This window comes from Hyla sarda, chromosome 9 (genome assembly GCF_029499605.1).
Source record: "Hyla sarda isolate aHylSar1 chromosome 9, aHylSar1.hap1, whole genome shotgun sequence".
NCBI lineage: Eukaryota > Metazoa > Chordata > Amphibia > Anura > Hylidae > Hyla > Hyla sarda.
The window spans coordinates 52,108,267-52,123,844 of record NC_079197.1 but is presented as its reverse complement, the minus strand read 5'-3'; the positions used below and the strand labels follow the sequence as shown (position 1 = coordinate 52,123,844).

General features: G+C 40.5%; 1 protein-coding gene across 1 annotated transcript in view; it reads left to right on the top strand.

Annotated features, from left to right (window-relative positions):
* The first annotated feature begins 594 nt into the window (after window positions 1-594).
* The window catches only part of AR (androgen receptor), a 673,169-nt gene continuing 658,185 nt past the window's right edge, over window positions 595-15,578 (top strand). The window contains exon 1 of the mRNA XM_056538313.1: window positions 595-2,524. Coding sequence (XP_056394288.1) covers window positions 1,305-2,524 — 1,220 coding nt within the window. The 5' untranslated portion in view covers window positions 595-1,304. The remainder of the gene's footprint in view (window positions 2,525-15,578) is intronic.

Genomic DNA, 15,578 nt, shown 5'->3' with positions numbered 1-15,578 from the left:
ATTGCAGAAGTTCTATACAGGAAACATCTGGTGCAGAAATTTAAATTCTGGTGTCCACAGAAAGAAAAGACATGTCTATTCCTTCTGTAAACTCCACACAGAAATGCACTGCAGTCTATGAGACAGCACATTTCCAAGCAGTCCTAAAGCCGTCGCTTTGTTGTCAGGGGAGACTTTCCGACATTCCGTGTGAATATAGCCTTTACGGAAATCTCAGGATTGCAGTGACTACCTCAAAAAGTTGTGATTAAGTTCAAGGGACCAACATTTTTGTCCAGGACAGTTTCATTATTTTGTTTTTCAAAATGAGTCAGTTGAACCAAAATTCTAAAGAAATGTCAGTTTTTCATCAGTTTTCAGTAATTTTTTATTTATTAGTTTTGTCAGTTTAAATTAGTTCAAGGAGCATTGTGGGGTTTTCTGTCTTTAATGGAAGGTATCAACAATTGTATGCGGAATATGCTGTAAATTCAGTGTGGACTTTGCCTGAAATTACTCTTTTATTATTTTTTATTATTATTTCATATGCATTTTTGTCCGTGATACTCTGATTATAGATGAAAATGCATGTATAAAATACGCCAGCGAATTTAACACACTGTGAATATACCCTATATGTTCCCGCATTTTTTAGCTGTGTATAAGGAGTTGTGAGGTTCTTTGGGAAATTTGCCTCATGACTCCTCATTGTAAACAGGACAGCGGATGGGCACCGGGAAGTACAGTAGTTAGTTCCATGCGCCCAGCTCGTCCCACACTTCTAATGAATGAAAACAGCTGCTGCAGCACCTCTTTATATCTATCCCAGTGCTGTGTGTGGCCAACTCCATGCCGGGCACCCCGCCGCTCTACTCACTTCAGCCTCCCCCGCCCTGAGGAGTTTCTTGGCCGGGGTCCGGGGACATGAGGGACGGTCCCCCGTAGGACCCGCCCGGGCTCCAGGGCCTCGCTGCAGTTAGACGCCGGCTGAGCTCAGGCAATGCCTATCGCCGTGTGTGCACGTTACCCGGACAGAAGAGCCGGTCCTGAAGGCAGAGGCAGCTGCTTGGAGTAGAGAGGACGGCCGAAGAGAGCAGGCGGTAGGACTGGAGCAGACTTCGGGGAGCAGGTAGAGGAGCAGGGAGGAGCCGGGCTGAGGGAGTCAGGGCGGTGTATAAACTCCACGGACTCGTGTGACAACTTGTAGAGAAGACAGCTCCGGGTAGCACCACACAGCCACCGTGCACACACAGCCAGCAGCGGGCACCACACGATACGGGTGGGCGGGCACTAACCTTGGCACTAGCCCTGACCTGGGAAGGGAGATGGAGGTTCACATTGGACTCGGGGGGGTGTACAAGCAGCCGCCCGGCAAGATGATACGAGGAGCCTTTGAGAATCTCTTTCTGAGCGTCCGGGGGGCGCTGCAAGGTGACAGGAAAACTGCGGGTCCAACTGAGCTCTGCCACCCGCTGCCAGCCTGGAGGGAGCCCGCTGCCCCTCATACCCAGCACAGCGCCTGGACTGAAACCTCGGGGGACTGGACTGAAGCCCGGGGCACCCAAGCAGCTCCCTGGAGAGAAGGTGCCCAGCCAGACCCGGCGCCCTGCAGCCCACCCGGAGAGGTGTCTCAGTTCCCTGCCCTGGGCAGCTGCTCCTCGGAGCTGAAGGAGATTCTGGGAGAGCAGGGAGGGATGCTGGAGACAGAGGAGGGCACTTCAGAGCAAGCCTCAAAGGAAAGGTACCCACTGACACCAGAGGGCATCTCAGATAGTGCCAAGGAGATCTGCAAAGCGGTGTCTGTGTCCCTGGGGCTGAGCATGGAAGCGCTGGAGCATCTGAACCCAGGAGCTGACACTCAGAGAGGAGACTGTATGTTTGCTGGCCCCCCTACTCACACCGTGGACAGCCACAAGTGCCAGCTGGGTGAGGAAGACAAGTCTGCCACCTCATCCCCTCAGTACCGCGAAAGTGCCTTCAGGAGGAATGTCCAAACCAACTTCTCAGCTGGCAAAGCCCCAGAGGATGGATCAACCATGGGCACAGATGAGAAGGAGCAACCCTGTACAGAGTTGGCATTGCCCGAATCAGGGGGCTACAGAAGCCGTGGCATGGAGTTGGCACCCAGCCTTACTTTGTACAAGCCCTCTACATTCATGGAAGATAACCCTGCCTACCCAGCCTACAGCTTTCAGATGGCCCTTACACCACATGGCAGAATAAAAGTAGAAACCCCTATGGAGTTTGGTGGCAGTGCTTGGGGGGCACCAGCCAGGTATGGGGAAATATCCAGTTATGCCCACTGTGCTGCAACTGGTAACTGGCACCCTCTCTTTGAGGAGGGACAGTCTGCTGGTTCTATTACTGATGCCAGCCTGTATAGCTACCCACGAAGCCATGCTCCACCTGGTTCAAACAGCGAATTTCCACCGGACACTTGGTATCCAACAACAGCCGTGTTGGGCAGAGTGCCTTATGGCAGCCCCATGAAGTCTGAGATGAGTCCATGGCTGGATGGATACCCTGGGGCATTTGGAGATATGAGGTGAGTGGTCCAAGTTGTTACAGTTGCCTTTAGGGTGACACTTATCACTCTGTTCTTGTTTGCAGGTTGGTAAATTATGTGATTATTCTATAATATCAAACTGTATCCTGCTGATGTCAGGACATGCTGGGAATTGTAGTGTAAGGACTGCTGTAGGGCTAACTCATTTTATCACATGATGACATATACACTGTATACAGCTGTGCACTGTGAGTGGTGGCTGCACTGAACACCTCCACCTGCTCTCCAGTGCTTTGCCCCATCCTCTGCTGCAGTCCTTAAGGTGGGCACCTGTCGCCCATTATTTAATGCTGCATGAAGCTGCTACGATAGTACATATTTTTTTTTAGCCAGGGCATAATTAAACTGCTGCAACTTTTTAATCAGTTACACAATCTATTATTACCTGTTGCATATACGTTAAAAACCTGTTGCATGCAAAGTTAAAAAGTAAATAAAAATATACAGTAAAGAATTCAACACTGTAAAAAGTAAGTAAAGAAATCTGATCTGTACCTGAGCTCAACCTGAGCTGTCCGCTAGTCCTGTCTGGATGAAGTGAGCCCCCTCTCACTTTACTGCATTGACTTATTACATTGATTTTACATTGTTTCCTCCAAAGTTACCAGTGATTTTAGTTGACATTTCAAATTTCTATTTGCTCCTCTGTTTGTTACAATATTATTAATCTGTATCAGATGCCAACACATGACACAGGCTGTGACAGGAAGCAGTAAACCACTAGAACACTGTATTAACTGGAGACCCAGGAGGTGAGTGATAAAACAGGAGGGATGATTCTTGCCAGGTGACCTGCTTCATGTGAGTGCAGGACAGTGTTTTGTGCCTGCTCCACTCAATGTGCCCCTTACTATTTCCCAATATGAACGGTGTTTGTTTGTATTATTCAGTTATTTATTTATTTTGCTTCTCATATATATACCGTGTATGTGGGTTTCTCTCTGGAGTTTTAGGGGAACCATATACTGATAAAGTGATTTATTGTATAACTCTGTGGGTAAACAGGAGCAGGTTGTAGTTTCAGATCTATTATCTATCTATATTTCTGTCAACTTTTCTTTCATCTGTCTTTATCTATCTATCTATCTATCTAGAACAAAAATGGTTGGCTGCAGCACACAAAAGTAAAGTGTAAAGTAGTTTTATTCCTTTGCAATTGCTTTGAAATGGAATAAAACTACTTTACACTTTACTTTTGTGTGCTGCAGCCAACCATTTTTGTTCTGGATTGCTGTGGACCCTGGACCGGGGTTTATTTTTACTGCTTTCCACCTAAATCTACACCGAGGTGCTGCTCTACTTTGTTTTTTCTATCTATCTATCTATCTACTTTTATTTTATCTGTCAATATCTATATATCTATCATCTATTCTTACATTCATCGATTATTTATCTATGTCATATCTATCTATCTATATCTCTCTATCTATCGTATAGCTATCTATCTAGTTATCTTTCTATTATCGATCTATGGTATATATATATATATCTATCTATTCATCCATCTATTATCTATATATGTTCTTTTCTTCCATTCCATCTATTTATCCATCATCTTTTTTTCCATCCGTCTTTATACCTAGTTATCTATCTTTTTGTCTATCCATGTACGTGTCTATCAATCATTTATTCTTCCATCTGTTTGTTTGCTATCTTTATCTATCTATCTATCTATCTATCTTTATCTCTTGTCTAATCTTACTTTCACCTATAACCTAACCATGTGTCTATGTATTTATTTATTATCTATGTGTCTATCTACCACAAAAGGTTCAAAGCAGTACTCCAGTTGGTGAAAAAAATGTATTCCATCAAAATGTGAACAGCGACGTATCGACTCACTCCTGAGTCTCTATCAGTCTATCTATACATCTTTTTATCTATCTATCTATAATTTTATCCATCTTTGAGAAGCTCATTCTTGCCGAAATTACAGACAATTGCTTACAAATAATTTGAGTGGCACAAGGTCAGTGTATTTTTTTTTATCAGGGTAAGTCCAGGTCAGAGCATCCTATTTCATCCCGTGTTTGATATTTATATTAAAGCCTTCAGTGAAGCGTGTTACATATTTATTTTTCAAAGGAACTTTTCGGGACCAGGCAGCGCTGGGTGCAGAAAACACCACTCTTTAATGTACTTACAGTTTACTACTTTAGTTTTCCGGTTTGTTTTCATATTGTATATATGCGTCTTATTAATTCCACCTATTTATTAAGTAGAATAGATCATTGGTGCTAAACCCCTGTAAAGATGATGACCCCCTACAACCTTCAGTGTAATTGAAGTTATAAACAGCTTAGAAGGATGAACTTCTTGTCTTCTGCTGTTCTTCTAGGAATTATTATATCATTTTCAAGAGCTATAGAGTTAGCCTATAGATATAGTGAATAAAACTACTATGATATTCATGAAATTGATAAAACCTTTGCTGATACCTACAGGTCATCAGTTTCAGTTACACATAAAGTATAATACTTTTACTGCATAATCCATAAAACCACACAATAATGTATTTGCATATTAACAATCAAGAGTGAAAAATATTAAATAATAGAACACATTATACTATCATTATTACCGTGTGGCAACTATCATTATCTATAGATGTTGTGTCCAAGATAAGAAATGCAGATGTACACAGAGAGGAAAAGAAATATAAAAGTATGCGTTTATAATCTTTTTACAATTCCTACCCATAGAAGGGATTAAACAGTGCTTGAATGAAAATTGTAGCCTTTCTTATATTTCCCGAGTTATTGTAAAATCAGACGGTAAACCCCAAACTGCTCTGTCATTGATAAAAGTTCATATTCATGTTATGAGGGATTCTTATAAAAAGTCCATAAAGTTTACTGTTGTGACTCTGCTAAGTAGACACTATTAACATTCCCTTTTTTTTCCTCTGAACCATCTGCTCCTTTAACTGGCAGCGCACGAGGTCCATGTGAATGTAGATTCAGTGGAATTTGTCCTTGTGTTGTTTGTATTTTTCTTTGTTTTCTGATATTGAGGACAGGCATAATACATTTTACGCACAGAAACCTTTCACGTAGGCGCCAGCTTTTAAACTCTTGCCAGGCCAGAAAAGGCACGTCATTTACAGCAAACATTACTATATCTAAGATGAAAATTGTAGCATTCAAAGAAATTTAGGGAGGACAGATGTTACGTCAGATCACTCCCGGCCCTCCAGTCAGTAAACATTCAGCTTATTCTGTACATGTATTAATGACAATTTTGTGCAGTTGTTACAAGGGGTACAGAAAGCTTTGCCACTCACTTTCTTTGCCACCAGTTTATGGTGTTATCTGCAGATAATCATATTCTTTTCAGGTCAACATTTTATACTGATAAATGTAGTTTTATTCTGATTTCGGCCTTCTTGTTAATTCATTTTTCTGGTTGTGGTTTTTGCATGCACAGGCTTTTGCATAAATCAATCCATATGAACATTTGAAATATATATAGAAACAAAGATGCCTTATCATGGCAACAAATACTGATGACAGCAATCTATCAAGAGAGACATCTTCACCTGTCTGAGGGGTTGTATGTTGTTTTCACTGCAGCTGTTCCCAGTAGAGTAACATTCAGTCATTATAGTTTTGCGTATTGATATGTACGTAATGTTGCTGATCTGTTAAAGCAGCCACCCTGAATTCTGTATTTTACTGTAATGTCATAGTAATCACTTATTATATTCTTACTCAGATTTTGACTTACATCCTACATTATCCTGCATTGTTTAATGACTTTACTCTTCATGGTTTTTCTTGGTATTTCTTGGTGCTTTATCTTTATCTAAATCCTATCAATTGAGAAGGAGAGAGTAACGTAAACTGCTAAGGAAAACTTTTTGTGTGTGTGTGTGTATCCTTGTGTGTGTACAGTGGTTTCCTTTTAGGTTAAAATTTATCTATTTGTCCTCATTTTAGGGAAATATTACCTATAATATGTACATTTTGGGTGTCTATGTCCACCTTATTTTTTATATATGCACTCTGCTATATATGTTTAGATTATGCAAAAGAAGAGATTCAATTTTAGCTTAAACCTCACCTCTGCTACAGTTGATTCATTCACATATGGTGGGATTTATTACGTGCCATTACTAATACTGAAAATAGTGGTTGTTATTAGAATCCCATTCCCACAAGATAGGTAGTATATTCACAATTGCAGATTAGTATCTATATGTAATAGTAAGGCTAGTTCATCAGGTAAATTTTAACTATAACTTTAGTTTCAGACACTATTATTAGTTTTAATGTTGTAGAGTAGTTCTCTTTCACTTGCACGGTCATTGGTTATTTTAGCTGTTGACAGTGATGGATATGTACTGATGTAATTTATTGAGTCATTCTTCTGTTTTAATCCAATCTAAATATACTTTCTTTGTTTCATAAATGCGTAACAGGTCTAAGGGATAATGAATAAAATGTATATAAATGTGAGATAATGTTAGTAGTGCTTAATTGCAATGGAACAAAGGGACCGAAATGAAGAGCAGATGGGTTGAGGTATTTTGTACTGAATAGTTTCTGCACCTTTGTTGTTTTTGTCTGGAACACTGATCCTGGGAATGATTATTTAGAATTTCATTGAACCTATATGAATATCATTAATAGCTAACACTTTAAATGCTGTGAATTAGTAAAGCCAAAAACTGAAAATCGCGGAAAGTCGTATTCGTTTTATCATAGTTATATGTGTATATATATATATATATATATATATATATATATATATATATATTGTAATTTTTGTTTTTCTCATTCATCTATGATGTAGCATCACGTGTTTCCGCAGTGCTGTACATAGATTGTCAACACTCACATTGGTCGCTGTTCCCATTGAAGCACACAGTATAATTTACAGATTAACTTGTCAGTATGTTTTTTAGAGTTTGGGAGGAAACCCTTTTGGATCCCAAGCCCCCTGCGCAGGGCAGCAGTAGCAACCATGCTACATTTTTTACAAAAACTCTTTGATTATAACACTATTTTTGAGCATTACCTGGTTTTTAGGATTTGCAGTAGTTTGCAGGATGGGTTGTTTTTAAACATTCTTCATAGTACTACAAGATACATGATTTCCACAATCATTCGTGACAACAAAAAACAATAAAACTGGCTAAGAGTATGTTTACACAGAATAAAATTTGATGACTTATTTTACTTTATGCGCCCTTATGTGTCCATAAATGCAGCTTCAATATTATGAAGATATAAGGATGTAATGCTGGTTGTTTGATTGACTAAACAGTATGTTGGTTACTGATTGTAGTTAGCATTTTGTAAGTTTTTGGTAAAATTAATTGATCCCATAGTTTGTCAGCATTTGAACAAATGATTGCAACCTAAAATTTTACTCACTATGTGGAAACTGCTTTATTTTTGCTTATGTGCTTCATATTTATTATACTATCACAGGGATGATGCATTTGGAGCACATAAGCAAAACAAAAAGTTGCAGCTGAGACTTTTGTGAGACTTTTTAGCGATGTATTAAATTTGCTCACGTACGGGAGTTTTGTACTCCAGGTCAGAGCAGACTTGCGACTTTTTGTAAGGGGTTTGCGACTTTTTTTTGCCTATGTGCGTCTTTTGCACATCATAAATACATGACCACTGCAAAGTGAAAACTAAAATTTGCTTATGTAAGGCTGTTTGTAACTTTTTGCTTACTCAGAAAATGTTCAACTTTCCCCTAACGTTAAAACTAGGAGACCCCTGGTTTGCAGTTAGGTTACTCGAACTTCTGCTGTAGTTAGATTGGGATCAGGTCCCTTGTTTTCAGTTTCTTTTTTGTTACTTTGCAATTGGTTGGTTGTTATGGTCATCCAAGGGTAAGGCTAAAATTTAAGCTCTATTTAATATAGCTTTCTATACTATGTTTCCATATTATGTGACAACTCTTACTTTGTTGAATTATTGAATATTTACTATTTCTACAGCTAGTTTACTGTATTGTTACTTTTTCTTTCCAAAACAAATAAAAAAAGTTTGTTAGATAAAACCAGGGGACCCTTTTATATGTCTCTTTCATGCTTCTCCTCTCTACTTAGCCTAATGACAATACTTCATTAAGAGAGACAGTCTTAAGTTTCTGGCACTGTTAGGAAAAGCAACACATTTATGATGTGACTGCCTTCTGCCTGACTGCCTTCTCCAGTTGTGACCTCTTACTGCACGGATTGGTACAGAAAGATATTGCTGCATTCATGTGGCTACTGTCTGGCTTCTCCTGTTAAAAGGGTGTAGAGCAGTGCGTGGTCCTGAAAGAAAGATATTTGGTTTAATATAGTGGCAAACATGGCTGCAGTATTTGCATTGGGGAGTTTCTGGGTGACACATTCGTATGGGCAGCGTTGTAACAGTAGTTACTCGATATGAAGAGTGAAGATGTGCATGCTATTTTAAGTCTACCAACTTAATTAATTTAGCTCTCAGTAAGTATTTTTCATGAAGAAAGTGTCCTTTGCAACATTACACCCAAAAGTTTCGTTAGATTTTGCTTTAGTCATCTGTTTCTTTGATACATTACTCATTTCCTCTACAATGTTTACAATGACTTCATGTAGTGACATATTGACCTCTGCCCTCCCAGTTGCTTTTAAAATATTTTTGATACTTCTTGTCATTTTAGTATCTTAATTCTACAGAAGTCTAAAGACTATGTGTATTATTTCTGTGTGATTTTCCAGTACTTGACCTGTAATAATTTTATTTTGAGTTGCCGAATTAATAAATTAAACTGCAAAATAAACTGAACCCACAAATCCATTTTTTACACATAGTATAGAATCTCGTCACAATTTCTTATTCACGTTGCCGACATTTTGAAAAGTTACCATACATTGACAGATTCCAAACAGGAAGATTCCTCTTCCCTCTACACTGACAGTGAGTAATATATTTTTCCCGCTTTAGATGTGTCACAACTGTTTTTGCATCACCTGTTACAGCTGCTATTTGATATACACAACAGAAAAGAAGGGGAAAAAAAGTTAAGTTCACATTAAATGCAAGCAGTATCAGAGATGGTTAATTAGCTGAAATCCTATCCCTTCCCAGGCATTTCTTTTACATTTGTTCCTAGATCCTTTAGCTAAAGGAGCTAGAGTTACATGTTGAAGTAACTCTTCATTATCAATTTGTAACACATTGCCTGTAGTATACCTAATGAGAGAAGAAGATTAAAAAAGAACAAAAACACCACAACACAATAAAAATTAACCATGTATAACAAATTGACATAAAACCATTACATTATTAGTTCGAAGAATTAAACCGGCAATAAAACATCCATGGATACATTTGACTCATTTCACCGTATATCTTCCACCTCAGTATTATATAATTTATTAATTTTTAATGGTTGCACTTTCATGTCTCAACGTGATAACCTGTTAACATTCTTACCTGCCTTTGAAGTAAATGTTGGAGGAATGTTTATGGATCAAATGTTACTTGATTTCTACGAACAGTGAGGCCTGCTCATAATTTCTTACTTTTTGCTCCATATAAATTACGAGCATTTTCTGTATTGGACAGTACTGTTGTTTTGTTATCTAGGTACAACTAATGAGTTATTAATCTACTTTACAAACCAAACAAATGCAAATATGATAGGGGCTGAATCTATGACTTGTCTTCATTAAGGTACAGTCTCTTTTTGTTGTTTCAAAGACTCTGAGGCCAAAAAGGCTGCCCTGAACAATAAGGAAGCTGAAGGAGACATTATTTTAGCAGATTATTTAAGAAGGTTTCTAGGTAACGAATTGACTCAACAAAGCTTTTCTGCAAGTTTGCCAGTGAGTGTTTCTTGTTGAATGTTTTTCTTGTCAATTCTATATATTTTTAATATTTAATTGAAAAAATATATATATGTATGAAATTCTGCTTAGCAGTGCAACTTTTTTTTTATGCACAGAACAAGGCAAAGTCATATGCCGTAAATGATCTAAAATGGTAAAATAATTTGTTGTTGACTGATATGTGGGAGGAGAGAGCATATCAAAACTTGTAATATCATACCAATAAGGGTGGGGGATTGCATATTTGATAGTGGACACATTTTTGGGGTAAGCGTTGGGCTTGTGGACAGCACAAACATTCCCGAAAGCTAAGCAAACAGGAAAGTAAGTGTGCAGCCACGTATCAAAATTTCCTGAGATCATTTAACTAGTCAGAGGGGGAGGGGATTTATAAATAGTTGCATGTAGAAGAAGGTTGTTTTTTGCCTTTGCAGTGATGGGACATAGTTATGAAAAGGCGCACAGGCTTTAATAACTTGAACACTCCATGGCAGCATTTCATTTGGTCTGTGTTTAGAAGATGTTCTAAGTGTAGTAGTTGTTTACCTGTATACTGTAACATTTATTGCAATTTAACACAATTGAATTAAAGTGTGCCTCCAGGCATATGAAACCGCATGACTGCTTACTTGATAAGACATTGTATAGTGGCCGTGACAACTTTACCTCCCAGCGTACCAATGCGTCTCTCTATTGTGGATATCAGATCAGGTGCAAGTATGCTTTGTAGGACACTTTAAATGCATTACAGAGCCTATTTAGGTTATGCAATGACAAGCTAGAATGAGGAAGCACTTACTTGGAAATGTAAAGCTATCAAGGATTGAGGCCGTCTCTTTCCCTCAAATAACATATCATCCTTAGTTGCTGATGTGCATATAGTAGCAGAATACATGAATATTTTTTTCTGTTTGTGCTAAAATATAAATGATTAGTTAAGTTAAGAAAAGTGTATGTGATGTATACAATTATGGTCTTCTATACATGTTTCACTAAGTTTTTTTTTTTTCATTTTTTCAATGAAAGGAGTAGTGGAAAAAAAATTCTGCCTCACATATGCCATACCGACAAATCGGTCCAGTGTGTGGACACTTAGCAGAAGTGCGTCTTTTTATTTTATTTTTTGTACTAATCACAATATAAAGACAATTATATATGATTTTTACTTTTCATCACCTTCAATTTGAAGTTTGATTTCTTTAAAAAAATATCTTTTAATGGCTTCAGGCTGAGGTGCATACACCTGGGAAGTCAAAGGATATCTTCACTTGTCTTTTGTTTTTCACATTAAGTAAGGTTAACAAGTCGTAATATGACATGAAAATATGCACTGATGGCTGCTTTTTCATATGCTTCCATGAATCATATTATTGGGGTAGATTTATCAAAACCTGTGCAAAGGAAAAGTTCCCATAGCAACCAATCAGATTGCTTCTTTCATTTTGCAGAGGCCTTGTTAAAAATGAAAGAAGGTAGCTGATTGGTTGCTTGTTGGGCAACTGGGCAACTTTTCCTCTGGACAGGTTTTGATAAATCTCCCCACACTGTGAGCCCAGCCTAAAGCTAGTATTTTGTTCAGGATTTTTTTTCAGTATTATTAAAGGAAATTTGTCACCAATGTCACCTGCACTAACCTTTCGGTACCGACAGATAATGCAGGTGAGACTGATGACAATGGTACTCATCTTGCCCCGTTCCATTCCGGAGATCTACGGTAATTTCCTCTGTTAGCTCCAGTCCCGGCAGCCGGCTTGGGGCACGGGCGGAGCTTACTGACGTCACCGCTGCTGCGAGACCCTGCAGATTGCAGCAGCGACTTGGGGCATGGGTGGAGCTTAGTGACGTAAGTGAGGTGCCTGGAGCGGAGCTAAGGGAGGAGATTACAAAAGATCCACATCACAGAACGGGACAAGGTGAGTTTTGTTGTTATCAGCGTCACATGCACTTGTCACATGCATCTGTCTGTACTGACAAGTTAGTGCTGGTGACAGATTTCCTTTAACCAAAACCGAGAGTGCAACCGACACAGAGAAAAACTATAAATGGAAAGATTTCTGTATCATTTTCACTCCTACTTTTGGTTAAAAATACTAAGCAAAATCCTGAACAAAATACTATGTATGAACCATAGCCTTAGGCGGGATTCACACATTGTAAAATCGAACCCAAAAACAGCAGTAAAATAGGTATTAAAGCAGCAGTATTTTTTTTTTAATATCCTATAGTGTGTTCTATTATGGTCTATGAAAAAAGTACATACATTGGTCTTTATTTATTAGCAGGGTCAGGTTTTAATTTTGTGGGGTTTCTTTTATGTATACTGCTCAAAAAAATAAAGGGAACACTTAAACAACACAAAGTAACTCCAAGCCAATTACACTTCTGTGAAAACACACTGTGCACTTAGAAAGCAACACTGATTGACAATTAATTTCACATGCTGTTGTGCAAATGGAACAGACAACATGTGGAAATTATAGGCAATTAGCAAGACACCCCCTATAAAGGAGTGGCTCTGCAGGTGGTGACCACAGACCACTTCTCAGTTCCTATGCTTCCTGGCTGATGTTTTATTCACTTTTGAATGCTGGCGGTGCTTTCACTCTATTTGTAGCATGAGACGGAGTCTACAACCCATACAAGTTGCTCAGGTAGTGCAGCTCATCCAGGATGGCACATCAATGCAAGCTATGGCAAGAAGGTTTTCTGTATCTGTCAGCGTTGTATCCAGAGCATGGTGGTGCTACCAGGAGACAGGCCAATACATCAGGAGACATGGAGGATGCCGTAGGAGGGCAACAACCCAGCGGGACCGCTACCTCCGCCTTTGTGCAAGGAGGAGCACTGCCAGAGCCCTGCAAAATGACCTCCAGCAGGCCTCAAATGTGCATGTGCCCACTCAAACAAGTGCTGGGCGGTATGACCAAAAATGCATATCACTGTATTTTTGTAAGTTATGGCGGTTCCACGGTATTTAACGGTATACGATAATTCATTCATTCATTTGAGGGGGAGGGGCCTGACCGGTATTGCAGTATAGGAAAAATTCATATTGTGCAGGAAAAACATACCGGTATTCGGTATGAACCGGTATACCGCCCAGCACTAACTCAAACGGTCAGAAACATACTCCATGAGGGTGGTATGAGGGCCCGACATCCACAGGAGGGGGTTGTGCTTACAGCCCAACACCATGCAGGACGTTTGGCATTTGCCAGAGAACACCAAGATTGGCAAATTTGCCGCTGGCGCCATGTGCTCTTCACAGATTAAATCAGTTTCACACTGAGTACATGTGACAGTCTGGAGACACTGTGGAGAATGTTCTGCTGCCTGCAACATCCTCCAGCATAACCAGTTTGGTGGTGGGTCAGTAATGGTGTGGGATGGCATTTCTTTGGGGGGGCCACACAGCCCTCCATGGGCTTGCCAGAGGTAGCCTGACTGCCATTAGGTACCGAAATCCTCAGACCCCTTGTGTTCGCCTGTCCTGCTTCGCCGGCACGTGCATCCCCTTCCCTTAGGGCACATACATGCCGGCGTTGCTAGATTTAAAGGGCCAGTTGTTCTCTGGGTGGACTCTATATTAGTCCGGCACCTCCCTATTATGGTGTCAGATCTTTGTGCTTAGTGCCCTAAGAAAGCGTTCCTGTGCCAAGTTACATTTGGGCAGCCTGTGTTGACAGTTGGTGCCAGGGGTAGCGACCTGTGTGCCACCTGCCACAGCAAGTCCATCCCGCTTTGCAGCTGGCTCTGGTGAAAACAAGCAGCACCTTAGACTCTGCTCCCTGGTGCGGTTCATCCATTGTCCACACAGGACAGCGGATCCACTTCCCAGTCGTTTACGGTTAGACTGTTACAGTAAGATCCGGTCATTGATCCAGCCCAAGTTCCTCTGCCTAGTGTTGCTAACCTTTCTACAATTGTGGCTCGACAGTCTGCACGGATAGAACAGCAAGCACAGCAGATGTCTCAGCTTTCCACACTGGTGCAGCAACTCCTAGCTTCACAACAGCCTCAATCTCCTCCGACAGAACCCTCCGCTGTTCCTGCTCCTGTTGCTTCAGTTGGCTCCAAGATTCGTCTGTCTCTGCCTGCTAAATATGATGAAGATCCGAAGTTTTGCAGGGGCTTCTTAACTCAGTGTTCCATGCACCTAGAACTCCAAGCGGACCAGTTTCCTACCAAGCGTGCCAAAGTGGCATTCGTCATTAGCCTTCTTTCTGGAAAAGCCTTGGCCTGGGCTAACCCGCTGTGGGACTGCAATCACCCGTTGTCCTCTAATCTCCGGACTTTCCTTGCAGAATTTTGTAATGCATTTGTGGAGTCGGCCCCGGCATCTTCTGAGGAGACAGCCTCACTGAATCTCTCTCAAGGAAATTCTTCAGTGGGAGATAACGCAGTGCAATTCTGCATCTTGGCCTCCGAACTGGCGTGGAACAATAAGGCTTTGTGCACTACTTTTAAAAAGTGTCTATCTAGTAGGATCAAGGACGCCGTGGTGGCTCGAGATCTTCCATCCTCCCTGATAGATCTCATTAATCTTGCCACTCGAATTGACATATGGTTCTCGGAGAGACAAGAGGAGCTACGTCGTGAGAGAGAACTGCTTCGGTCACAGCGTTTTCCCCGTTTCTCTCCCATCTTTCAACGTCCACTACAACTCTCTCCTTCACCAGCAGAAGATCCCATGCAGGTGGACCGCATTAGACTTTCTTTACAAGAAAGAATCCGACGAGGCAATGAGAACTTATGCCTTTACTATGCCAGTCCTGAACACTTCCTTTAAAGAGTGTACTCTTCGCCCTCAGCGTCCGGGAAATGCTTTCAACTAGGGCACGTAGGAGAGGCGTCCCTGGGTGGGAATATTACCTTTCCACGTTTGATCATGCTTGTGCAAGTTCATACTCCTACTAAGTCTTCATTATTCTCTTCTGCCTTCCTGGACTCTGGTTCCGCGGGAAACTTTATTGACGCAACCCTGGCCCAAAAGCATCGGTTGTCCCGGCTTGACAAGCCTCTATATATCTCTTCAGATAACGGAGAGAACCTCAGGGGTATGGTCCTTTTACTGAACTGAACCTCTTACTATGAAAGTGGGAGTTTTGCATAAGGAAAATATACAGTTCTTTGTGCTACCACATTGTACTTCTGAACTTCTTCTAGGACTTCCTTGGCTTCAGCGTCATTCTCCTTAATTTATTGGAATTC